General features: G+C 48.2%; 1 protein-coding gene across 1 annotated transcript in view; it reads right to left on the reverse strand.

The window, feature by feature from the left end:
• STPG2 (sperm tail PG-rich repeat containing 2) overlaps window positions 1-27987 on the reverse strand; it is a 2141360-nt gene that overhangs the window by 1231158 nt on the left and 882215 nt on the right. Inside the window, exon 11 of the mRNA XM_085641159.1 lies at window positions 7183-7348. Within this exon, the coding sequence (XP_085497285.1) occupies window positions 7183-7348 (166 nt within the window). The remainder of the gene's footprint in view (window positions 1-7182; window positions 7349-27987) is intronic.

Genomic DNA, 27987 nt, shown 5'->3' on the forward strand with positions numbered 1-27987 from the left:
GTGTCTGCAAGCAGTGAGCTGCACATAAACAAACCTAAAATGCCAGTTTGTAACTTACATGTGTGCTGCTTCATGCAGCACACATGTAAGTTACAAAACGGCATTTTAAAAAAAAGGTTTGTTTATGTACAGGAAGGGACACCTTCCTGTACATAAACAAACCATTGCATTTTCCATTTGTGCTGCACAAGGCAGCACACATGGAAAATGCAAAAACGAGGAGAAATAAAGCATTTCTCCTCGTATCGCCAACTTAAGACTAGGGTTTTTCTGGTCTTAAGTTTGGCGTTAGTTCCTATTTACGCTGCCCTTGTGAATAGGGGGCAGTGTAAATATCAATGGGTGTTGCGGTGGAACACCCACCACAACACCCACTGTACGCCCCTTCCACGCTAAACACAGTGTGAAAGGGGGCCTATTCACAAGGCAGCGTTAAGCCACGTTAAGTGGCCCAACGCTGCCTTGTGGATAAGGCGAGGCCCCTATCGCCACCACAACGTCACTGAAAGTGACGTTGCGGTGGCAATCGTGGCTTGTGAATATGCCCCCTGTGCTGTCATGTGCAATGACATTTTGGAGCGTAGCACTTGTATCAAAACCTTTTGCAATCACAGACCAGCAGAATTAGGTTGCACAGGTGTTAGGACTTTGAGGCAAGACAAAACAGAAAGGGTGCTTAGACTGCAGTATCAGACATCAGATTGTTGGCATCACTGTTGGGATTAGCATCGTCAAGTTTGGCCGCAGCCGTCCACTGAAACGTAACAGTTTTAACGTTTAAAAGGGAGTTTGCAGGGTTCAGACTGGCTAATACTGTTGCAAAGCCCAGCCACTTAGGGCCACTGACTGGCTAGACACACATCATAAACCAAATGGGAAAGCGGGACAAGAACAGCTTCCATACTTGAGCCAACAGAATAGCTCATCTGTGTGGGCATACATGAATTCAGTCCTAGACAGTTGATTTGTCAACGGTGTATATTATATGTCATATTAAGAAACATGGTGACAGCAGAAAACTATCCCACCAACCCCCCATCCAAAATTCTCACCCCTCAACAAATCTCTACCAGGACAATGCATCATCCTTACCGCTCATTCTACTGAATATCCCAGTGCTCCCTCAAGCCTCATTCCATTCCTATTCCCAGTTTACCTCCCACCAATCTCGTATGGTAACCTTCATGCAGCCACAATCATTACACCTCCTCTCACACTAGCAAATCAATCCACCCCCAACTCCAATGAACAGTCCCACATTCAACTCAAGTCCCACTTATAATCTAACCCAACACTCCAGCCTCCCTCCCTCAGCCTGCATACTGGCATTCAGGCTTTCCCTCTGCGTGAACTCATAGAAAATGGGTTCTGGAGAACAATATTAAAAAGAAATATAGAAATAAATGTCTTCTTACACAGATTCCTGGCGCTTACAGACTGGTGTGCAGCTGACACTGACTGTTGGTATTAAGTAGGACCGGTGTGAGGGTGCACGTTGCATTGACTGTCTCACACATAGCCATTGTGGAAGTGAAGGCATTGCCGTTGTTGATAAAATAGGTTTGTTTCAACATAGCTTTTAGCATACGGAGGTGTGTGCACCCGGTTAGTGAAGAGGTGTTGTAAGTGTCCACCATGTAGCGGCTGCTTTGTTCATATAAGATAACAACCCCTAAACTTCTCCAGCTTATCTACTAACACCACCGAACACCTGCATGAACTTGGATCCCTCCCCACTCCTTCACTATTGATTCACCAAACTCCTGTTGATTTAATCCACCACAAAGAAACTGGAGTGAATGCATTGAATGGTTTGCTTGAGCACACAGGACTAATCCCGATACTAACTGTAATTAATAGCACTTGACTACTCACTAACCTTGGGTTCCAAAGCAGAAAAGTGCTTCAATGCCTCTTCGAGGTTAGACAGTGCCCTATAAATGCAATTACAATACAATACAATGGGTCTCAAGGGCACGCATGAGTGGTGTATGTTATGCCTGTTGTAGGAGTTATGTGACTGTTCTTTTGCAGCTGTTTTATGTTCGCATTGATGCTACTAGCGGGGGTGCCATACTTGATGGGTGGTAAAATGCAGATGCCGGGCCAAAAAGCATTCTACTTTGACCAGTCTTCAGCTTCTGCTGGGCAGTGAGCCTCCCGACATGTGCCTGGCGGGATTGCAGCGAAATATTTTGATACAGCTGTTTATGCCACCCAGCACAGTGCTGTGTCCGGAGTGGGGGGGGGGGGGGGGGTGATGTAGTGCTACGCATATTTTCATTTCACAGTGTTTGATACTCCATAGTTAATTTTAAGAAAAGCCAAACTGAATAAGTAAACAGCCTTTGACCTGGTCCCACGAATACAGCTGTGGCAGGTCCTGTATGACTTGGGCATCCCCCCCTTAATCTTGGATCTCCTCAAACGCCTCCATGAAGGTAATTTTGCCAAAGTCAGATGGGGGCACCAGGGTCAGCTCACAGAAAGGATAATCGTCGAGAAAGGGGTGCGCCAGGGCTGTGTTTTAGCCCCTACCTTGTTCTCTCTCTTCGTAAATGGGGTGGCAGACCACTTGAGAGATGACACGGTCGACGCACCAACCCTGTGCGGGGAAAAAACACCCACCCTGCTCTTTGCTGACGACACTCTGTTGATATCTAAAAGCCCTATGGGCCTACAAAGATTGCTCTCCCGCTTCTCCCAATTCTGCGTCAACAGGGGCTTGAAAATAAATACATCGAAAACCAAGCTAATGGCACTATCACCTTCTAAAAATTTTAGGAATAACATCAAGCTTAATGATACCACTCTTGAGCTAGTTGAGGCTTTCGATTATCTTGGAGTCAGGGTAAACAATAAGCTAAAATGGGCCCCCCACCTATCGAAAATGCTTCTTGCCCACAAGAGAGCCTCAGGTGCAATTGCGAAACATCAGAGGCTCTCATACAGCAGGCCCATTGCTGCAGCAGTCAAGGTCTACGAGGGGAAGGCAATACCAGCGGCCCTCTACGGGGCTGAACTGTGGGGGTTTGAAAACTCATCAGAGCTGCTTAGATCGGAGAATACGTTTTTCAGAGACTTACTCTCGCTTCCTCTGTCTACCCCGCTAGTTCCTCTCCGTAGTGATCTTGGTAGACAAACTATTAGCAATATGGCCAGGCTGCGTCCTATACTATACTGGGCAAGGCTTCGAAGAACCCCTGATCTCCACCATTATGCTTCTGCCGTGGACGAGCTAATAAAACTTGGAGCTGAGTGTAAGATTCCCTGGGTATTGAACCTGAAAAGGGAGCTCCAGAAGATAGGTCTGGAAGAGGCCTGGGAAACCCAGCTCCCCCCATCCAAATTAACGATAAAAAAGATTTATTGGGAATGGGTCATGACTAATACCATAAGAAATCAGGGAGGTGAGTTAACTTTGACTTTCCTGGACGTGAAACCTGTACCCAATATGGAATTCTTCTTGGACTTGATCGAATCTCCTGAAGACAGGTCGCTTTATCTCAAAATGAGGTATGGTACTCTCCCGCTACATGAGTTTCAATCCAGATGGAGTACGGCACCCGCAAGCTTGAAAGGTTGTCCTGGCTGTGCCTCGCCCATAGAGTCTATCGGTCACTTTATGTTTGCATGCCAGGCATACCGGCAACCAAGATCAAGATGGCTGATACCGGTTTGCAAAAACCTGGGGACTAGGTCTGCCAGGGTGGCACTGCGCATTTTGACCTATGAAACATCAGTCCCTAGTGCCATCTGTGGGATTGCCAAATACCTGGGCTGGGCCTGGAGGATTAGATGTAAGCTCCTGAAGGTGTACCAATAATAAGTTATAAACTCACCCCTCCGGCCCACAATGAATGAATATTTATGCCCATTGTTTTACTAATAGGGGTCTCTGAATATGATGTATGTATATATCTATTGTTTTTATTGTATTTTAATTGTATAAGGACCGAAGTACACAGTTGTAGTGGGTTTTAAACTGCTGTTATATCTTTTCTATCAAACGTTTATGATATTTTTTTAATATATCGAATAAAGTAACTACAACGAATAAGTAAAGCCCTATCCACTTTCATGTCTGTTGTGCAAATCCATTTGTTGCACAGTTCTGCATGAAATACCACTGGGTATCTCCATGTTGAAATGCATCTCTTCCACCTTCAAGGAATACAATGGATCAAAACTATTGTAGCCGCTGTGAGAGTTTCTCACACTCCTGATCAAAATAAGGAATTGAAAAACAATGAGATGCATTGTACTGTAGCATCTCTGATATACTTTCTGATCTTTTTGTGCCTTGGTGTGTCACATTTATGGTTGGCACCAGCTAGTGGATGGGCACGGCTTCTGGCTCCTCCCTAACCAATGGGATAAAGGTTCAAGGGGCAAACCTACCCACATTTGCAGCAGTGTTTTTTACCCTGCTGCATACAATCTCACAGTGCACCTTACTCCTAAAATTGCAGATGGAGAAACCCTTTCAACGTTGGGCAGAGCCTGTGTGCCCACCCAGACGTTTGGCAAAGGGACCTGAGCAGTCCCCTACTCTGGGGTCACTCACCATCTCCCCCCAGCTAAGTTTGATGTCCGCCTGGTTGAAGAGGCAAAGAGTTGCCTTCTCCGGTCTCACCTTACATTTACTTGCCAAAATTTCCTGTGTCCACCTTAACTAGTCTTCCTGCAAGGGAAGGAAAAAAAAAACACTCCCAGGCCTTTCTTCCCGCTCAGACAACAGTTCTTACACTTCAATAAGACAAAGCACTAGGCTGGACAGCTGCTGGAGGGTTAATGAAAATTTGCCTACAGGAGATTCATGCAGGGAAAGGTAACTTTTTAAAAGTTGCTTTCCCTGAATATTTATTACAAATCTAACTTATTCTAATTTAATTGGGCTTTTAATATGTATTAGCCTTTAAGTGGCTATTTTAGCCATTTCCTGTCAAAATGTGTTAAAGGTTAAAGATTATAATGTGCACTTTGACATTTCAATGATCCAGCTACTGCCCTGCCTATGAAAGTATCTTTTGGGGGTCTAGTCACTGGAGGAAAATGGTGAAAATTGTAACTTTAATATCACACTTTCCACTTTTGAATAACAGACACCCTACCTTGTATGTGACAACGTGTACATTGGAGTGACTTAATATTTAAAAGTAGGGTTCCCACCTGTCAAAAATGGTTATTTTGACAGGTTTAGCTGCAGGGTTTTAGGCCTCTGTAGTTTTGTTGTACAGGCCCACTCTGAGGGTTGTTCAATAGTTGCTACAGTTCACAGGTGGCATACAGCTTCCAGTCCCTGGGTATATTTGCTATATCACACACTAGGTATAAATAGGCAAATTAAATATGTCAATCAGGGAAAACACCAGGTACTTTACTCCTGTTTAGCAGGGGTAATGTGCAAAGAGTTTAAAAACCAGCAAAAATAAGGTCCAGAAAATGGTAAAAAATTGGGGTGACCATGCAGAAAATGTGGATTTGCTATAACCTTCAACACCCTAAGTGGCCTGGGCCTAGAGCCCAGCAGATGCTCCAAACTTTTGGCAAACCTACAGGTTTAGGCATGAGCTTCTCAAAGTCGGTAGTGTATCCCACAGGTGCGGAGGAATGCGACCTGCACTTTGCTACTGATCTGATGATCACCATAGAAGGCTTTCAATATCAGGGGGCATATGTAACTAGAGAAAGGACACAAGCCTAGGAACTCAATTTAGTACCCCAATTGAAGAGACCAAAAAATGAGCTGGCCTCCTCAACCACCTCCTCTTGCCACTGATGGGGAAGGAAACCATTGTTAATATGGCCTCCTTGCCATGCTTCCTATGCCAACTCTAAAATAATCCATGACATATTTCAGCCATATTTTTCTCTGGTTGGAGTTTTTTCTGAAGTGAGTGGTGGCACCACACAGGTCACCTTGCTGTAATTCCTATTATTACAGAGTAATAGGGACTGTAGAATTTGCAACCTATTACAGCATGGGTCATCTAATTATTGTGAGTTAATAGCCTAATGACTCCCAGATGATCCAGCATATGTGATAGAGAAAAGGATAATGGGAATATGCCCAATACATGTTCTCTACGGGGCTAAACCATTCAGACCTTCCACCAACAAAAACAGTAATGATTTCATAAGGCAGGAGACCCTGCAATGTACTGGCTGGCAACAAATGACTTAGGAACCCATATTATGTATGGAAAATATGCTTAGACATATCCATGCCCTGAAAGGTTTCTGTGGGCTTGTCAGTTTTGGATCTCTAAACTGACCAATTATAACATGTAAAACATCAATTTACCAAATACCTTCGATTAACACATGCCTCGCTTCCATATATCAAATACCTTACCAAACTCCCTGATTTTAATCCACTGGAAGCCAAACTACAAATGGGTGACATGAGGTGACAGATGATAACCATGTTTTATTGTTCATTGATCATTCACACTACAGATACCTTTTTAATCATTTAAGCTGGCATGAGAGGAGGAAATGAGTGAACTCATGGAAGAAGAATAGCTAGAATGGCACGGAAGGTGGTTGAGATTGTCACCCAACTTCAGATAGTTCCTCTGAAATATTTGTACCAGGTATACACAGCCTGGCTTAAGCTATGGCTCTTTGACTGAATCGACTCCCTGGAGTGCGTGAGAAATGGAAAGAGCCCAGGAGATTTCATTAATACCACATGGAGATGCCTCAGAACTAAGACCTTCTCGGAGGGAGTTAGCCGCACCCAGTGGAAGGTAATTGGGTGACAGCTTGATGATAACTCTAGATTTTCTGTATTCCACATACCTTCAAACTGGGCTACAAACAAATTTAAACTAGAGTTTCTACATTTGGGGCTGGCAGTTGCTAGGTGAGACATCTTAAAAAAACTGGGGTGTAGATTTCTCTAGCTTTGAGTGGTGGGCATGGGGGGTGGGTCACTGTCTGATGTTGAAGAATTCTATATACAAGTCCTGTGGCTACTCTAAAACATAAACGTTTGTAGGGAATAGATGTTACAATTTTTTGTATGGTGTGTAAAGGTAATATCTTTCCTTAACTAAATTGTTAATCATAAAATTGCTACACGGAAGAAACGAATGAGACTAAAAGACTGGTAAAAAGGAGATCAGATGACAGGAAGTAATGACATTGAATTAACTGATTTTTTGAGGACCTTACCTGGAATATCAATATCACCACCAAGATGAAGACCTCTAGGTGCTGCACTCAGGAACGAGTTTTGCTTTCTTTTTGCCTGTATGGTACGGGGCGGCATATACTGACGTTTGCCATGGGATTTCTCAAAGGACTCTTGAACGTCATAGGTTCCAGGAGGTGGAGTATCCTGTTAAACAACAAAGCAAGGAAATAAATGAAGGTGATTTGGGAAACATAAATGCAGAACAAATGACCTGATTATCAAGTAAACAGAACATTTATTAGAACAAAAATACCATAGATAATTTCATGAGAACTTCTGTAGGAATTTATTTTGAAATAAATGTAAGTCCTTGTCCAGCACCTCAACTTCATGAACGTTTTTGTGAGTTTAATAATATTTGTGCATAATGAACAATGTGCATAATAGTATTCTACACACAAGCTTACAAGTGTGTATTTCTACGATGCCATTGCCATTGAAACTATTTTACTATGACCTGTTAAAGTGCATTTTATTGATTTATGCAAACTTGGCCTCAGTTACGTCTCAGTGCCATCTTGCTCAAAATGGATGTCTCACTGTGCTTGTTCATTGTTTAATATTGTTTCTGCACATATTCAAGCAAGCCATTGTTTTTCATTTCTGAATGAAGCTGTTCTCGAAAAAGACTCTCTAGCATAGGTTTGGTAATGTTTCATTTCTCAAGCTTGCTACCGCCTGCTCGCAGTATTGCGTTCATTCACTATGATTCACCACTGTTTTGTAACTTGTTTGTTATAACATATCTGAATGCCATTAGCATAGAGGGGACTGAATTAATATTCATTTAGGGGGATAGTGCTTAGGTGGTAAGGTTGCTCTATAAAGCAAAGTTCTGATTTGTTGAAATTGTAATTCATTTACTCACACCATGATGAGTCTACAGTTTCCATGATGTTCATGAAAATATTTCCTATATAAACCCTTGTTAGAAATGGGATTTTTGGTAGGCTAGGGCATGTGCCAAAGCCAGGCAGAAACCACCGTTCTGGTCCGGATAAAGGAGTTACACTCCTAAAATATCCCCTGCTCACCCCCTTGGTAGCTTGGCACGAGCAGCCAGGCTTATCTAAGAGGCAGTGTGTGAAGCACTTGCACATAACCAACAGTAATACAGTGTAAGCACTACAAAAGGACACCACACCATTTAGAAAAATATATTTTTTTTTATATACTTAAGACAAGACCAAAAACAATAAAAATCCACAATACAGTACATAAAAATCTTCAGTTATCAAAATATGCTTGAAAAACAGTTCCTTGATGTCGATAGCTCCGTCCGGAGCTATCAAGGCATCGTGAGCAAACAAATCCAAACAGTTCTGGCTGACCTCGGTATCGCAGGCCAGCTACGGTGTCGAAAAGACCCGCAAACAGTACCTTTCAGAAATGCAGGGTATTGGCGACCTCTCGTGGAGCTTCCGAAAGCACGGCGTCTGCAGGGGTCGGTTCCAAAGGTTGGTGCACGAGTCGTCGGGGCCCTCGAAGTCACACGCATTGCAGATCAATCTCCTCTCTGTTGGAGTCAGGAGCACTGGCTTTGGCAGGTTTCGGGTGTTGCGGAGCAATGTGCAGCAGTGCGGCATGCGGTGCCCCAGGTCACAGTGCAAGCAGCGGCGTCAGATGGCATCATCGGTGAGACCAGGGTCGTGGTGCGAGGTGAATGCGGTGCTCGTCGCGGTGCTGGCAGGTCGCAGTGCAAGCAGCGTCGTCGTCGTTGCTGAAGCACTGTCGTCGGCTGACAAACTGGAGTCAATGGCGCCAGCGTTGGCAGGCCATGGCTGCGGTGCGGGATGAGAGCTGTGCATTGTGTAACTCTACGAGCGGTGCCCTCGAACCATGGTGCAAGCAGCGGCGTCGATTTCGGCATGTAGCGGCGTCGTTGAGGATACCAAGGCGTCGTCATGAAGCGAGGCAGTGCGGAGTGCGGTCCCCACAGGTCGCGGGGCGAGCAGCGGTGTGGTGGCGGCGTCAGCAGGCATCGTCGGTGAGACCAGGGTTGCGGTGCGGCATTGCGGCGGTGCCCACTGCGGTACCTTCAGGACACAGAGTCAGCAGCGGCGTGGTAGACGTCGTCGGGTTGCTTTTCTTCTGTTGCAGCACAAAACACACAGTCCCTAGTGCTGAGGGCAGAAGAACTTGAAGTCTTTGCTGTTCTTGAGACTTCTTGAACAGGGGGCAAGTTCTACCTCAAGCCCTTGGAGAAACTCACAAAAGTAGATTGCAGAAAGTCCAGTCCAGTCCTTTCACTGCCCAAGACAGAAGCAGCCACTGCAGGCCAACACAGCAAAGCACACAGCAAAGTGGAAGTTCCTCCTCACAGCTTCTCCAGCTCATCTTCTTGGCAGTCTTCTTGGTCCAAAAGAGTTCTAAAGTTCAGGGGTCTGGGTCCAAATATTTATATCCCAAAATCCTTTAATCTCTTAGGCAGAGTGTCTGTGCCCAGCCAGAACCAGTTCTGCCTTCTCTGGTGTGACTTCCTGGCAGGAGGTGGAGACGGCATGGTCAGAGGCAGACCAGGCCCTTTGAGGGGCAAGGAAATCTCCTCCCCCTTCCCCCATTGCAGCCCAGATCTATTCAGCCCTTTCCTGACCCACCTAGACTATCTGGAGGCACTCCTGCTCGCCAGCCTTCTGTCATCCAAAACCTAGACAGGCAATCCACATTCCAGCACAGGCACACGGGATGACTGAGCAAGAAAATACCTACTTTCTACAAGAAGTATTTTCAAACTCAGAATGTAAAAATCACCTTCACTAAAAGATGCATCTTTAGATTCTGAGTTCAGGCATACTAAACTTTATTTTCCTACCTAATTCCCTGGGCCAGTAAGGTTTATAAGATGTTATAAACAAAATCCCCATTCTGTCCTATGAGGAACAGGTAGCCTTGCAATAGCGAAAACCAAAATTGACTGTAATTCACTATCAGGACATACCACACACACCAGGGAATGTCCTACCTTTCACATACACTGCACCCTGCCCACAGGGGTACCTTGGGCCTACCTTAGGGGTGCCCGACATGTAAGTAAAGGGAAGGTTAGGGACTGGCAAATGTGTGCACTGGCCAAGTCGACATGGCAGTTACAAACTGCGCGCAGACTCCGCAATGGCGGGCCTGAGTTACCTTTTCAGGGCTACTCACGTGGGTGGCACAATCAGTGCTGCAGGCCCATGAGTTGCATTTGATTCACCGACCCTGGCACACTCAGTGTACGTTACTGGGGACTAACAAGTAAATCAAAGATCCAATCATGGAAACACCGATTCATAACACAATTTACCACAGGAGCACTTGCACTTTACCACTGATCAGCAGTGCAAAAAGTGCGCAGAAACGCTACGCCAGCAAAAACAGAGTCAAAACCGGGAGGCCAGAAAGCAAAAACTCAGGGAAAACACGTCAAAAGATGCCAAGTCTAACAACCCTCAATTTTGGGGGTGAGCCAGAACTCCTCTGAGACCTTTCCGATGCTTCTAAGGTTGCTGTCCGATTTAATGGTGATTTTGCTACTCTTTTTTTTTATTTTTTTTTAATCTTTTTATTGTTTGCAAAAGAACAAGGTCACAAAAGATAACACAAAAGCAGTAGAGTTGCTGTGACATCGGTGACACACAGTGTCAATGCGGGTCAAAATGCATTTACAACAGGTCTGAAGGCAGGCTAGGTTCAGTCCATAATCTCCAAGCCGGACAGGCGGGCCTGCGGAGGCTCACAGATGTCGCCTCTGTATTCGTTCCAACGCAACCACACCTCCCCCCACTTTCGGGGGCACCCTCAGGCCACAAACACAGTCTTCTCCTGCAACCTGCACCAATCCATGTCTTTTTGCCAGTCTATCAATTTCGGCGGCGTCGCTGCACCCCAGAGACGGGCTATGTTTCGTTTCGCCACCATTTGCCCAAGTGTGACCCAGAGTCTCCCCCGTGTTGATAGGTACGTGGGTTCCCAAATGTGCAACATGCATCTCTTAGCCTCTGGGCGAATGTCAACCTCCCATACCTCCCTCATGCAGGACACAACTCGCCTCCAGTACCTCTGTACCCCGGGGCATTCCCACTAAATATGGAAAAAAGGAGCCAGCCTCCCCCAACCCCGCCTGCAGAGCCCCTCCCCCCTCCCCCCATCGCCTGAAGTCTTGTGCAGGAGACATACACTCTGTGCAATATTTTAAGCTGTACGAGCCGAAGCCTGGCCGATATCGCCACCTCCCTTGGGGACGCCAGAGCAGTCACCCACTCCTCATCGTCGATCTCAAGTCCATCAGCCACCCACTTCTCCTTAAGGGAGTCGAGTGGATCCGGGGGATTATTTATCAGTTTTTTATACGTGAGCGAGATGTCATGCTCCGGCATTTGTCCATCGAGCAGCCGATCCTCGAGTAGGGAGGCCGGCGGGGGCCTAGTTCCCGGGGAAATGTTAGCTTGGAGGGAGTGCCTAATCTGCAGGTATCTGAAATACTCGGTGGGGGCAAGGTCGTACGTGTCCTGCAAGTAAGCAAAAGATCTGCCCCCTCGGGCCCCCACAAGTCCTTCACCTGGGAGATCCCGATAAGTTCCCAGCTACGGAACCCTTTTGTGTGACCCAAGCTGCCCAGTCTCTCCGACGCCCACAAGGGGGTGGCCAAGGTCAGAGTGTAAGACCAGCCCAACTTACGATGTGCAGCGTGCCATATTTGCACCGAGTGCTTCGTCGGTCCCGTGAGCTGATGTTTGCCGGGTTTAGAGTAGAGCGCGACGTCATAATTCCCACCCGGGAGCAACCATCTGTCCATCCCGTAACCTGGGTCATTACCGTCACTATACGTCCCTTGATTGATCGCGGACAGGTGAGCAGCCCAGTAGTACTTGCGGATATCCGGGAGGGCAGGGTATGCTCAGACGTGAGTCCCTTGCTCACTTTGCCACTGGATTCAAGCAAGCCTGGCTGAAGACGGCTGAAATGCCAGAAACCGGTCCTAGGAAGCTTGTTTCCGGTCCAGGGAAGACATGGGTTGGCAGTTCGGGCTGGACTGTTCCCATGAGGCACAGGGTCAGACTGATTTGCATATGGCCATGTCTGAACTGGGGTGGCAGAGTGGGCTAAAGAACGGTGATGGATTAAACCCAGATCTGTTGACTGGGTGTGAGTGTTTGATTGGTTCTGATGCTCCGTCCATCACCACCCCCTTTTGTACCGCTTTGTTTGCCATAAGTTGGCAGGGTATGCTCAGACGTGAGTCCCTTGCTCACTTTGCCACTGGATTCAAGGAAGCCTGGCTGAAGACGGCTGAAATGCCAGAAACCGGTCCTAGGAAGCTTGTTTCCGGTCCAGGGAAGACATGGCTTGGCAGTTCGGGCTGGACTGTTCCCATGAGGCACAGGGTCAGACTGATTTGCATATGGCCATGTCTGAACTGGGGTGGCAGAGTGGGCTAAAGAACGGTGATGGATTAAACCCAGATCTGTTGACTGGGTGTGAGTGTTTGATTGGTTCTGATGCTCCGTCCATCACCACCCCCTTTTGTACCGCTTTGTTTGCGATAAGTTGGCAGGGTATGCTCAGACGTGAGTCCCTTGCTCACTTTGCCACTGGATTCAAGCAAGCCTGGCTGAAGACGGCTGAAATGCCAGAAACCGGTCCTAGGAAGCTTGTTTCCGGTCCAGGGAAGACATGGCTTGGCAGTTCGGGCTGGACTGTTCCCATGAGGCACAGGGTCAGACTGATTTGCATATGGCCATGTCTGAACTGGGGTGGCAGAGTGGGCTAAAGAACGGTGATGGATTAAACCCAGATCTGTTGACTGGGTGTGAGTGTTTAATTGGTTCTGATGCTCCGTCCATCACCACCCCCTTCTGTACCGCTTTGTTTGCCATAAGTTGGCAGGGTATGCTCAGACGTGAGTCCCTTGCTCACTTTGCCACTGGATTCAAGCAAGCCTGGCTGAAGACGGCTGAAATGCCAGAAACCGGTCCTAGGAAGCTTGTTTCCGGTCCAGGGAAGACATGGCTTGGCAGTTCGGGCTGGACTGTTCCCATGAGGCACAGGGTCCGACTGATTTGCATATGGCCATGTCTGAACTGGGGTGGCAGAGTGGGCTAAAGAACGGTGATGGATTAAACCCAGATCTGTTGACTGGGTGTGAGTGTTTGATTGGTTCTGATGCTCCGTCCATCACCACCCCCTTTTGTACCATCCCGTAACCTGGGTCATTACCGTCACTATACGTCCCTTGATTGATCGCGGACAGGTGAGCAGCCCAGTAGTACTTGCGGATATCCAGGAGGGCTATCCCCCGTCGTACCATCCCAATGTGAGTTTTCGCAACGCTATTCTAGGCGTACCCGCCCAGAGGAGGGCCCGCTGCGCCGCCTCTATAGCCACAAAATAAGAATTTGGCACCAAGTCCGGATAGTTTTGGAGGGCGTAAAGAAATCTAGGGAGTGCCATCATCTTAAAGAGGGCCGCACGGCCCAGCAGGGACAAGGGCAGTCTCTGCCAGGAAGTTGAGTCACGCTGGAGCCGTCGCAGTGGCGGCAGTAAATTATTTTCATACCGGAGAGTCCTATCCAGAGTGACAAATACTCCGAGGTACCTGAAGCCGTCCTCCGCAACGGTAAGCGGGCAGGCGCTGGGAAGCCTGGGGGGGCTGCCATGGAGGACATAGAGGAGGGACTTACTCCAATTTATGCGGAACCCCGAGTTCTTCCCAAAACTAGTGAGAATATCCAGCGCTGCCACTATAGATCTCTGCGGTTGGGATAAGTAAAGGAGGATATCGTCGGCGCATAAAGAGATTTTGTCCTCCCATCCGTCCGTCCATCGTATCCCAGTGAGGTAGATGTCTTGCCGGATCCACGCCGCTAGTGGCTCAATGGAGAGCGCAAATAAGAGAGGCGAGAGCGGGCATCCCTGTCTGGTTCCCCTCTCTAGGGCGAAGACCTCAGAGACCTTGTTGTTGACTACCACTTGGGCGAGGGGCTCCGAGTAGAGGAGACGGACCCATGCTATAAAGTGCGGGCCAAAGCCCATCTTGCGGAGCACCGCCATCATGTAGGGCCATTCGAGGTTGTCAAACGCCATGGTGGCGTCAAGCGACACCACCACCGCATCTTCACGGATCGTATGGCACCTCCCCAGTACACCATTCAGGCGTCGACTGTTGAGCGCCATATTGCGATGTGGCATGAAGCCGGACTGGTCCGGGTGGACCAGCGTGGGGAGGACGGAGTGGAGCCTATTAGCGAGAGCTTTTGCAAGTATTTTCGGTTCCGCATTGAGCAGGGAGATTGGTCTATACGAGGAACAGGACTCCCTTGGTTTCCCTTCTTTGGGTATGGCCACTATAGTGGCCAGGCGCTGATCTAGCGGCAGTCTCCCTGTCGCCTTGCTTTCTTCAAACATTCGTTGAAGGTGCAGACCATGGACGTTGGGCTTCAACTTATGGAGCTCAATCGGAAGACCGTTAGGTCCAAGAGCCTTACCCGGGCTGAGGTCAGTGATCGCACGTTCCAGTTCGGCCGTGGCAAGGGGTGCCTCCAGGGCATCACGGTCGGCCTCTGACAGGCTTGGCATGCGAATATCTGCGAGCAAGGCAACAGAGTCCTCCTCCGGACAGTCCGACCCCCTACTGTATACCTGCCGGAAGTGCCTTGCAAATTCCGCGGTAATTTCACGGGGCTCCGTAACCATGGCCCCCGTCGCTGTTCTAATCTCCGGCACCACCTTAGAGGCCCTCTGTTTTTTCTCGAGCCACGCGATGAGTTTGCCCGCTTTGTCGCCTTGGTCATATATCCTGCCCGCCCTGTGTTGAGCACTAGTTTGGGCAGTATGCGTGACCAGCGCCCTATATTCCGCAGTCTTGAGTCGCAACCGGTGTTGCACCCCCGGCTCAAGATCCGCGCAAGCAGCCTCTTCAAGTGCCCTGAGGTCCGTTTCAACCGAGGTGATCTGTGCCACCTTGTCCTTACGGCTGCCGGAGATGGCCGAAAGGGCCTCTCCCCGAAGCACCGTTTTAAAAGCTTCCCACAGATTGATAGAGGAGCTTATCGATCCGACATTGTGCTCGAAGTAGCGCGTGATGGAGCAGGACAGCTTTTTCCTCAGGTCCTCATTTTTAAGACACCAGGTGTTTATAGGCAACACACAGCCCTCCCGGCTCTCCCCCAGCGTGAGGTGCATATAGACAGGCGAGTGATCGGATATTCCGCGCGCCAGGAGGGAGGCTTCCCATATGCACATGACAGGCTGTAATGAGGTCAAAATGTAATCCAGGCGGAAAAAGGAACGGTGTGGGCCGGAGTGGAATGTAAAGTGTCTACCCGTGGGATGCAGCAGCCGCCATACATCCGTGAGCCCGAAGGCGTCGAGGAAGTCTGCCAGCCACCGCTGCCCCTGAGGCATGACCCTGGGGGGATGTCTGTCAAGGGTTCCGGAGATCACTGCCTTAAAGTCTCCCCCGACGTTCAACTTCCCATCAGGGAGGGAAAGCAGGAGCTTACCCAGGTCTGCATACACTTGGGTCTGAAGGCCGGGGGGGATATACGCAGAAATGAGATTTAACCGACGGCCCTCCCATCTCCCTGACAGGCCCGCAAAGCGGCCCAGCGGGTCTGTCTCCGAGCGGTCAATATGAAGGGGCAGGGAACGGCGAAGCAGGATCCCCACTCCCCTGGAGCCTGAGGTGAAGCCGGAGTGTATCGCCAGAGTGTATCCCCATCTGATGAGGGCCTGGCATGTATTCCCCATCAAGTGCGTTTCCTGCAATAATACCACATCCGGGAGGTGGCGTTTAATAAACTGTAAAACAATGGTACCTTTGAGCCCATCACCCAGCCCGTTGACATTCCAGCTAAGGACCCTAAGGCTCCTCTCCCATCTACTAGCCATATCCGTTGCTGTAGGAGATAGCCTGTCTCTGTGCACCGGTGCCGCCTCCAACCCTGTTCAGAATAGCAATGTGTGACCATAGTGACCGTCCAACCCCCCCCCTCCCGCCCACCCCCCCAACATCCCAAAACCATATATATAGCCATCAGGACCACATTCCGTGGACCCGTCACCTTCTGTCTTACCAACCCTTCAGGAAACACTGTAACACCCCTCAGAACAAACCCCCCCCCCACCCTGCTCCCTGCTCCGTAGGTTTTAAACTATCCACTGCCCCAATTAGCAGAGCGCCTGTCGCCCCACCCCACCCCGGAGAGAGTGACCACCCCTCCCCCGGAGAAACTCTGTTAGGGTGGACGTAAACCGGCCCCAACTCCAGCCGCCATCACTGTGTTACCCCAAACTATAAGTCCCTTAAGTGTGTGAGGCAATCAAAGAGCAGCCACAAAATCACTGAAGGAGGGCGCGAACATGCCCGCCTCACAAACCAGCAACATCCGCCATAACCCCATTGCATGTCATATACATTACTGTTCGGTGTGGCTTGATGCCATCGTCGGACGTCTCAACGTGTCGCTGTGTCTGGGAGCGAGTCCCAGCGGGGACTGTTCGACCTGGAACGCCATGACCTCTGGCTCTGTTCGGCTATCGCTGCTCCTCCCCCCGCCGAACCGGGGGATGCCGCTCCTCTCTCTGTCGTGTGGTCACGGTCATGCCCCATCCGGTCCTCCGCCGTCGTCGTATCGAGCCACTCCTGGACTGCCGCCGGCGAAGTGAAGAAGTGGGATGTGCCCCCTGCGATGATTTTCAGTTTGGCGGGGAAGAACATCATATATTTGATACCGCGGTCCCTGAGTGCCGCCTTGACACCCATGAATGAGCGGCGTTCCTGCTGAACCCGCAGCGTGAAATCCGGAAAGAAGCGGATGGTGGCCCCTTCGTACTGAAGATCTCCCCGCTGCCTGGCCACCTGGAGGATGGCGTCCCGGTCACGATAGTTCAAAATCTTGGCGATAATTGTCCTTGGCGGGGCCCCCGGCCTGGGCCTGGGGAGCAGGGCTCGGTGAGCACGCTCGATGGTGAAGAGTTTCAAGAGTCTTTTGGGCTTTAGATGCTGGAGAATGAGCTCTTCCAGAAAGAGCTCCACACTGTGCCCCTCCAATTCCTCCGGCACACCCACTATGCGGATATTACTCCGTCGTGCCCTCCCTTCCTGGTCCTCAAGCCGAAGAGCCATTTGGCGGTGCTGGAGGACGAGCTCGTTTATGCGCCCCTCAAGCCGTTTCTCTGAGGCCTGTAGGGCCTTGATGTCAGTCTCATTAGCTTTCGGCCTCTCCGCAGTCTTGCCAAGGTCCGTGCGCAGCAGATTAACCTCAATAGAGATCTTATCTATCTTTGTCTCGAGGTTGGCGCCTAGCGTCTGTATCACGGCCATGATGGAGGTCAGGGAGGGCTCCGAGTGATCCGCAGCGGCTTCCAGTGTCGCCCCAGACTGCACCTGTCCGGTGGGCACCGCGTATTTGCCCAGTTTATTGGTTTGAGTGGGTTTTCCCACCTTGGGTCGCATGGTGGACGTAGACTTTTGCGCCGCCACGGTCCGTGCCCCAGCCCAGGCGGTGGCAACCACTTTTCGAGCCTCGTCACCACCTCTCCGTCCCCGGGGCAGTGCCGTTTCTCCGCACCGATGGCGGGTCACGTCGCCGTGGTAGAGTCACCGGCATCCGCACCACACCACCAGTCAGCCGCACCCCGGACCTCCTTCCACCCAGAGCAGCGCGGCCCACCTCATGCGGCTGCTGTAACAGGGCTCCGTCAGTGCTGGGCGGAAGGCTGTTGGCTCATCCGCATTTACGCCCCCGGGCAGGCCCCACCGGCTCCCATGCGTGACCGCCACAAGCTGAAGGCGCCACCGGCAGGCCCACCACCTGGGCCTTTTATCCCAGCAGTCTATATTGCACTTGGCCGCCTCGCCCTCCTCCACGCCACCAACCTCAGAGGTGCCTCCACTGGTGACCGGGATCCCCACTCGGGCCTGGAGTGCCTTCGGACGGGGCTCCTCCCTCAGAGCGCGTCGCAGGCCAGCCTCATCCACCGGCCCGCAGCTGCCGGGTCGAGATCCACACAGCCCTTTCACCGGCTCTTGCGCTCCCCCAAGGGCCTCCGCTGACCCCCGCCAATGGTCCGGCAGCAACGAGGTGTGGCATCAACGCGTGTCCGGCCCACAGGAAAATGCCCGGCTCCGGCCCAGCACTCGAGATAGGCCGCACGCCGGGGCCAGCCGCGGCACACACAGTTGCGGCTGCCGGTCACCCCTGGGCACTCAAACGCCGCTCCAAGCGCCGAGCAGCAGCGCTACCCGTAAGGGAGTTGGCGCTTTCGCGGTGGTGCGCTCAACTAGGATAAATTGACGGATGTTCGTGGGAACAACAGCGGTCCTGGCGGAGCTCGGTCCCTAGGTGGTCATCTTCATCAGCGCCTGGCCACGCCCTCGATTTTGGTACTCTTGGGGACTCAGGATATTTGGAAAAGCTCATTGTTGTGTATTGCCCTATTACTGGGAGCCTTCATGGCAATGGCGTTATGCATCTGCACTTTACAACTTCTGTACTGTACCTTTTAAATTTTTTTAAATAAATCTTTATAAATTTTCTAATTCCGCCCTATAACTCACGTATTGAGTCAGTCCTATCTTATTTAATTGTGTTGTTGATGTGCTGATTTGTACCATATCTTGAAACATACTGCTTCATGAAATTGTGGTTTAACGCAATCCCATTCCAACCCTCCCCCGTGGGGGAACTATTGAGGTGACTTTTAGAGTGGTAAGATTTTAGAGGTACTTTGTGCTCACACTGGACTATTTTGCAATTATTTATTTGTAATTATTGATTCATTCATACAGTTATGCAATTACTACTGGGGCCAACTGTAACTTTGAGTCCACTCACAGAGTGATAGGAAGGAAGAATGGAGAGAAACGTGCATATTTCTGTATTGTAGTACTACACGGAGAGCAAAGTAGAGGAGATTATTGAACATAAAAACTACAAAAATGCAAAAAACAAAAATGTAAACTTAAAAAACAAACACATTCAATTTCAACAGCAGAAATATTTGATCTATTAAAATTGTCCTATCTAGTCACACTCACTTCTCATTTACTGAGTTGCATAAATTTCCATTTTAACTCAACTCAAACTAAGGTAACAATTTGACTCTGATATTAGATGCATAGTGTTATTTTTGTAGGTAAATTTTTCTGCATGATCTTCATTTTTGTAGTCTCTACTTTTTAATATTTACTTAAGGACTTTGTATTTATCTAGGCTACAATTACATATAACTAGATGTTTACGTATATTACAGATGTAACACATATGCACACCAAATTTACTTCATCATGTAAGTCCAGCCCAGTGTAAATGTGTACTTCAGAATCCAGTTAGAGAATATGGATTATTGAAACAGTTTGTGAGTAAAATTCTATATGCATCATTTTTCACCATCAATTAAAAAGAATGCTGATTTTCAGCATTCTAGGGCCACGACTCACACCTAAATTTTGCAAATGTGTGGCCCCATAAAAAGACTGTGCTTGATTTTGTAATGGTTAAGGACTTTGCTTTATTTACACACTGAAAAAAAGTGAATTATTAACTGGGGTGGTTGTGAGAACTCATTGAGTAATAATGTCACTATTCTCTATCATGCCCAGTTAGGTTTCTTTATCTCAAACACAGAGCAGTTAGGCTTCACTCAAAGGATAACAAAGGAAAAGCATTTATCAGTTCCAAGACAATGAATTAGTAAGCAACAAGACACAGTAAAAGTCCCACACCAAATTATGAAAATAGAGTATATTTTTATCTTCAAATAGACACCAAAACAACAAAAATCTGATGGAGAGAACTAAAGTAATGATTTTTTAAAGACTTTCATAAATCACGGCTTTTCACTCCAAAAAGTTTAGAAACGTTTTTAAAAGTTTACAGATCACTGCTTTTCACTCTTAGTGGTAGTTAATGCCCTCGAAAGTGAGGGTCCCAGGCAAATTAAGAGTTTCAGGCTGACCGCAATGGAAGTCGCGGTCAGATGCGAGTGGCGCGTTGGTCCGGTCATGATTTTACCTTTGCACTTAGAAACTTTTATAGTTCTTTTTCTCATTGACAGTGAGATCAGTGAGGTCCACTACAGCTGAGGTCTGGCCTTGGGTTCAAAGTCGATGGGTCAGTGAAGGCTAGGGGTCTGGTGAAACCATTGTTCTCAATGGCATTGGAGGCTATTCACAATCTAGCAAGTAGGGGCAGTCTATGAGCTTCGGACTCTATGGTAAAAAAACATTATATTTCGGTTTGGCTCACAAGTCACCTTCCTGTGCAGAGAAATACTACACTGTAGCACTAGCCAATGGTCCGGGACATTAGCGGGATCTCCTGGGGGCTAGGACTCATTCTCTTGGTACACGAATGGCGTTCAGGGCAAACTGGTCTGCAGGGCACTTTGCAGGCGCAGGGATTTTTGCGCTTTTGTGTCCCTGAACTTTAACAGGGGGCTAGCCAACTAGCCCTTGGAGTCCACTCAGCAGGTCCAGCCCCTGGGGTTTCACTCCATGGGGAAATGGTCGAAACAACGCGGGCTCAGTCACTCGTGTCTGACCAACGCAAGCACAGCCATGTTTGCCTTAATCACACATATGCCTTAACCATGCATATGCATACATGCATGGTTAAGGCAGTATGTGGTCTTGCTGCTGGCGGGCCCAGGATGAGGAAGGATCAAGAGAGGACACAGTGAGGTAAGTAGGGCTGGGGCAGGGTTTTGTGGGGAGGTGGGGCCATTTTTATGGGTTGTGGGGTCGTTTTCAGGGTGGGGGGTCGAGGTAGTTTTCATTGCTGGGTGGCAAGGAAGGTTTTATGGCTCAGGGGGGTCGGGTTGCCTTTAGGGCTCAGAGCGGAGCAAGGTAGTTTTTTAGGGTTAGGGGTGTTGGAGATGTTTTTAGGGCTCGGGGGATCGGGGACACTTTTAGGGCTGGGGCAGGGACGTTTTTAAGGCTAGTGGTGAGGGGGTTGATTTTCAAGAGGGAAAAGGTAGTTTTAGGTCTCAGGCTGGGCACTTGGGGGCTGTTTTAGGGCTATGGGCAGCAGGCAGAGATCGGGGTATTTTTTAGAGTTTGGGGGCAGGGAATTTTTTACTGTTCGGTGAAAGATGTTGGTTTTCAAGAGGGAGGGGGAAGGTTTAGGTCTCAGGGCAGGGTTTTAAGGGGGCATTTAAGGGCTCAGAGAGAGGGGCAGGGATAGTCTTAAACATGCATATAACTTTACCATACATGCCTTAACAATGCATATTTCATTGTGAAGGCATGCGTGGAAAAGGCATATGCATGGTTAAGACTTGTGTGGTCCAGACCGCGTGGGACAGGCATGTGTGGTAATCGCATGCATGGTTCTGTCACACAACCCGCTTCATGAGTTCAACATCAGGAGCAACACCTTTCTTTCTGAAGTCCTGTCTTAGTGCAGTAGATTCAGCAGGTGCAGTCTTCCTTGGTGTAGCCTTTCTTTCTGGAGTGCACAGGTCCAGCAGGTGCAGTCCTTCTTATGTTCTTTCTGAGCCCAAAAGACTTCTAAAGCAGGAAACCAGGGGTGCCACTTTTATGCGAATTTCAAGTTTGATGGTAGCGTGGACTTTCTAACCAATGGGGCTACAATTCTCAAGGGGCAATCCAATCCATTCTAACATTCTTTCTGTTGTGATTGGCACTAGTCAATACCACAGTGCATCTCTCTGCCCTAATCCAAGATCTCTGGACCCTTCTTCCCTAGGTCAGAGCTATTGGCACACCCACTGAGGTGTGTCCAGTATAATGAGCCACCCACCCTAGAAACCAGTTCCAGAAAAAAAAATTCCCCATCTGTAGGAGATGCCAGTTTGTCTAGTTAATTAAAAGTGTGGGTTAGTTAAGGTGTGACTCGCTTTGGCCTCTCAGTCAGTAGCCACTTTGAACCGGGCCATCTGTGGCCACCACCTTACAGCCATCCTGGTAGGAGAAGGTCACATATACTCCATCCAGCAGAGCCTTTGTTCCCCTCCCAAAGCTGTCTTGGATGACAACTGCTGCAGTTAATCAGAAGCGGCTATTGGAAGTTTAGGGCAAGAGAGAGGTGACTTTCTAAAGTCGCCTTTGCATTGCAAGTTACTGTAAATCTGACTTCAGCACCAAGTTGGGTTTAATTTAACAATTAACTTGATAATTTTGAGTACTTTGATTGGTGGTCCCACGTGAGCTAGTGCAACTCCATGTTCGCCAATGGGACCATCAGCCTTGCTATAGTGAAAACAACTATTTTGAGTTTTCAGTGTTATGTCATGTCAAAGAAAAAAGGGCCATGCCCTACTTTTTTAACATTTAGCAGCCTGCCTTGTGGGCTACTAAGGCCTTCATTAGGGGTGACTTATAAGTATGAAAAAGGAAGGCTTGACTTGACAAGGTTTTTTTGATGTATTGGGTTGGCAGTTTAAAAGCTGTCCGGCTTGGCTCAGGGGCAGACATTGACCCATGTTTGCAACTTGTCACTATAGTGGTGGAACAGTAAGTGTTTCAGTCCACTAGTGACATTTAACCTACTAGCCCTGGGTACACTTTGCACTGTGAACTAGGAATGTATAGGTAAGTTAAAAATGCCAGTCAGCGATTTAGGGAATTGCACATACACATTTGAGGGGGTCAGAGCACAGGCACTGGGGCCCGGTCAGCAGGGCCCAGGGCACTTCGGTTTTGGAGGGTGACCAAACAAGGAGAGGCATTTTCTTACACCCCTATAGGGTCATTACGAATTAAATTATTTATGAAACAGCTAGTCTTGTTATGTATCTCCACCAGCGTGAAGGGGTCATAGAAGCTAAAGAAAATGTAAGCATTTAAGAAAAGAGTATCATAACTTGCAATTGTCTTCCAGAAGTAACATTACCCTCACGCTCTTCATTAAACATTGATTCTTCTACACCTAGTTGAAATAAAGTAGAAGGTTGGTGAAACAGCCAATACAAAGCCATTCTTCTCCTGCCTCATAGTAGCCTCAGGGTTCTACTATTCAAGGCTTCAGAATCCATCGTTTGTACTGGGTTAATACATACTTTGTAACCTTGGAAAGCACAACATAAAAAAGGGAAACAACAAAAGTCAAACTTCGGTTGGTAGTGATACACCAAATGCAGTAACCCCGTCCTCCCGTTGCTACTTCATGTGCTGACCATAAAGGATGACTGTTCAATGTAGTGGGAGATGAATTAAAGTTTTTAGAACTAAAGTGAAAACTGTAATTGTTTTAATTAGAATTTAGCAAAAATACATGTTTTTACTTTGATACTTTCAATTCCCATCTAGGCCCTTCACATTTCCCACCACCCCCAAGTTCTATGAAATTTGTAAAACCTTGTGGCACTTACTGTAATTGAAAGAGCTCTCTGCCCTCATCCCTTCTAATGAGGTTTTGAAAGAAAGCATTGTAGATCTTGAACATTGATTTGTAAGTACTAGAAATCGTACTATAGGAAGTGAAATCTAAGGATATACTCTTTCATGTAGTTCTTCTAAATTCTTAAAACAAATGCTCAGTGAAAGAATTTGGAGTGTTAGTTGAGGGGGTTGAGAAAACCACCTCAAATACCAATCACAGGCCTTGCCAGGGTGAACAACTAGTCATTAACCCCTTCCCCACTCATGACGGAACCACTCCGTCATGAGCCACGGTCGCCGTGTGCTCATGACGGAGTGGTTCCGTCATGCTGCGGCCATTGGCGGCCGCGCCGCCCACGCGGCGCTAATTCCCCGCCTGTGCGGGCGATTAGCGCAGTGGGCGGAGTCATGACGGAACAACTCCGTCATGAGCACAGCTCAACCGCGGCTCATGACGGAGTGGTTCCGTCATGAGCACCGTGCCACCGCGCTGCCCCCAAACCCCCCCCCCAGCGCTGCGGCGGAATTCCCGCCGCAGCGAAAGGGTTAAATAAGGCTATGCCAAACCCTCTGGTAGCATGGCACAACACAGTCAATCTTAACTTAGAGGCAATGGGTAAAGTATTTGCTGTCACTGAACATCTGAGATGGGCCTTGGATGAGGGTCGTACTTCGGCACTGATTCTGCTCGATCTAAGTGCTGCGTTCGACACGGTCTCCCACCAGATCCTGTTGAGGCGTCTGGAGGAGGTGGGAATAGCGGGTGCCACCCTGGACTGGTTTGCCTCCTTCCTTTCTAAGAGGACCTTCCAGGTTGCCGCCTCTCCTTTTGCATCCAGAGTTTATGCCACCAAGCAGGGAGTACCGCAGGGCTCGGCTTTGAACCCTACCCTCTTCAATCTGTATGTTCAAGCACTGGCGATGGTGGCTAAGAACAGAGGGCTCACGGTAGTATCATATGCAGACGATACTCAGTTGGTAGTCACACTCTCCGATGACATTACTTGGGACGCCTGTAAGTTCCGTAGCGATCTTGAGGCCGTCTCGGAGTGGATGACTGCCAACTGTCTCCAGCTAAACGCCAGCAAGTCCGAGGTACTGCTGGTGGGGAGAGACTCGGAGTTGTGGAGTGAGCACTAGTGGCCTGCCTCACTGGGGCCGGCACCTGCCCCTAAACAGGTGGTAAAAAACCTTGGGGTTTGGATTGATACCGCCCTTTGCTTTCAAACCCAAACCAAGAAGGTGGCAGGGACTTTTTTTGGGCTATTGCGGGAGCTCAAACATTTGTTGGGTTTTTTGATCCCCCAACTAGGCAGGTTTTTGTCCAGGCCTTGATCTTGTCAAGACTGGACTATGCCAGCTCCCTTTATATGGGGGTCCACCAGTATGAGATTGTCAGACTACAAAGGGTACAGAATGCAGCGGCTCGAGCTCTCCTTGGCCTGCCGAGGTGTCCTACTTCGAATGCCATCCGTCGCCTCCATTGGCTGCCTGAGGCCAAGCGTCTAGAGTTCAAGGCCCTCTGCATTACTTTTAAAATCTTTAATTTTTCATCTCCATGTATTCTGGCTAATCTGCACACTTTTTACATCCCCTCCCACCAACTTCGTTCTATGGGACAGAATCTTGAGGCTGTCCCCAGGGTGAGAAGGGCCAGTGCTGGAGGGTGCTCCTTCCGTTTGTTGGCCTCGAAACTCTGGAACTCGGTCCCCATTTCAATTGCAGTATAAAGTCCTATCTGTCGTTCCGCAAAGCTGTGAAAACATTCCTCTTTCCTCTGTTATAAGCTGTCTTGTTTGCTATATGCTGTGCAGTTTTCTGTTTTCAGCGCCGGGATGCCCCTTCACTGGGGCAGCTGTGCGCTCTACAAGTCACCATAACATAACATTTATGTAGTACTTAAACAGTAATAAAGTGAATCCACAATACAAGAAAAATCCTAAACAAATTTAGAAAAATTTAGATAATTTTAATAAATAAAATGACCCCAAGTTGACAAAATTCCAATACACAGAACCAGAGATTTGAATTTTTGATGTTTGATTTAAAAATAGAGACAAAAAGCACAAAGTGCCAACTGCTGTTACTCTGGGTTAAAGTCAAAATTTAAGGCTGACTGCAATGGAGCGCAGGTCAGATACAGAGACAGGTTCATCCCAGTGGAAAGTTTACTTTTTGATGTGGAAACTTTCATGGAGTAAAAATTATCATCGACGAGCAGTCGGTGGGGCAAGCTGGATCTGAAGTATGGCTCGACGACAGTGGATTGTTGAAGAGTGGGGACTCTGTGCAGTCGTCTAGGTAGGTGAGAAAGCTCCGAGCAGGTAAAGTCCAAAGTCTGTGGAACAGGAAGGCCTCGACATCAATTGGATGCTGCTCGGTGTTGGTACAGATGAAGCCTTCTACATTCTGACTTACAAAATATTCTGGATGCCAGAGCTCCTTCGGCAGGTTAAACCAGCAAGCTGAAGCTGACCAGTGATTCGACGTTGATTGCTAAAGCTTCTACGGCAATCCCAGTCCTTGTTAGTTCTCCAGGCAGAGAGTTGCCAAAAAGTTTTAAGTATCAGATCTTGCGGTTTGGGGACAATAGGGGTACACTCTAACACCAGCCAAGGGTCCAGGACCTGGAAGGCACCAATTTGGATTATGACTCACCTCAACAGAGGCTAGCAGCAGGGTACAGTTCAGGTCCTATGGGTACTGGTCAGCTGGGCAGTTACAGGGAAAGGGACTATGAAAGCTTGTTGTTTCCATGTTGTTCAAACATGAGGTCAGCCAAATCTATGGAATCACTTTTTGGGTCCTGGGTTCAAGGCAAGCAGGTTCAAACTTCATTTAGGGTCTTCAGACAGCAGGGTAGTCCTTCTGGTGCTTCACAGTTCGAAGAGTGTTCTGATGAAATATTCTGGGGCTGTCATTTGTATACCCAGTGTCACCCCCTTAACCAGTTCTGTTCTGTTCCTCTCCTTCCTCTGGGTTTGGTGCCAGTCTGACTAGAGAGACAAAGGTGAGGCAGGCCTAAGTGGGAGCTTTATCTGCTAGTGACAAGGTAGGGATCCTTTGAAGCTCAGGAAGCAGCTTGGCACAGGCATCAGACCATATTGTCAAGGGTGGAGTCCTCCTCCCCACACCCAGCACCCTTTACCCACTGTCTGGTAGCAATGCACATCTCACCACAGGAGAGCCAGTAGGTGCCAGGTGCCAGCTGAACACTGGCAGGAAGCCTGTTTGGTTTTAGTCAGGAATGTGACAACTTTCTTAAAGTGTTATTTCCAAAATTGCAATTTAAAACCTGGCTTGACAATTTAGTTGGATTTTAAACTGCTATTAAATTAGTCCATGAACCAATTGTCAACCTACTCCCAAATTGAATTTAGCATGTAAATGTAATAGCACAAACCAGCCTTGCCACCCTGAAAAACAACTTTAGAGATTTTTCAATACCAAGACATGTGAAACTTTACATACACATGTCCTACTTTGTAAATGCTATGCACCCTGATCTGTGGGCATTTCGATCCTACCTTAGGGTTGACTTATAAGTATTTTAAAGGAAGATTCAGGTCGGGTAAAAGGGTTGTTATGCTAGGTTGTAATGGCAGTGGTTTTTTTATTAAACATGTTTTTTATTCATTTTCAGGTATAAAAACCAATACGCCAATATTTCAAACTTACAATGCTCATGCAACTGTAGTGGCATACCGTCCCTCCGAAACAGTCGGGGGAGCTCATAGAAAGATATGCTGGAGGGTGTAGCACTAAAATCAATGACAAAGTTCAGCCAGTATTAACAATGAAACAAATGTATCCACTCCCATTGTAAAGGAAGGAGTCGACCCAAAATCCCCTGGGCCAGATGTCCACTTCCACCTGTTCCATTTGGGACAGTGCAGGAAGCATGCTCAATGCGCCACCTAGAAGGTACAAAATACAAGAAACTCAGGGGCAGATTTACAAGCCCCTAGCGACACTTTTACACCGCTGTTGCGTCACTTTTGTGATGCAGCGGCATCGTAAACAATGTGCCAGGTTGCAACACATTTTCAACGTGATGCATCTAGGGAGATGCGTCACGTTGTAAAACCCTGCGTCACATTATACCTGCGTCAGGTATAATGTATGCAGGGTGGGTGTTCCGACACAAGAAAGCCTCATAAAAGTGACGCAGTGAAATCTACAAGATTTCACTGCACCAGTTCTACGACGCCACTGCCTCAAAACCTTACGCCTGCTTGAAGCAGGCATAAGGAGTGACGCAACACAATAGGAATGGCCATTCCTGAGCATTGCTGGAGTTGCGTCGTTCTTGCAACATGACTCCAATAATGTGTTACCTTTACGCCAACAGATGCGTGACCCATCTGTCAATACTTGCGCCACGGTGCGCCGCATTGTAAATGCGAAGCATCCATGGTGGTGCAAGAGTTTTTTGTACGATGCAATTGAACTGACG

Source organism: Triturus cristatus, chromosome 2_2 (assembly GCF_964204655.1).
Source record: "Triturus cristatus chromosome 2_2, aTriCri1.1, whole genome shotgun sequence".
Taxonomy (NCBI): Eukaryota; Metazoa; Chordata; class Amphibia; order Caudata; family Salamandridae; genus Triturus; species Triturus cristatus.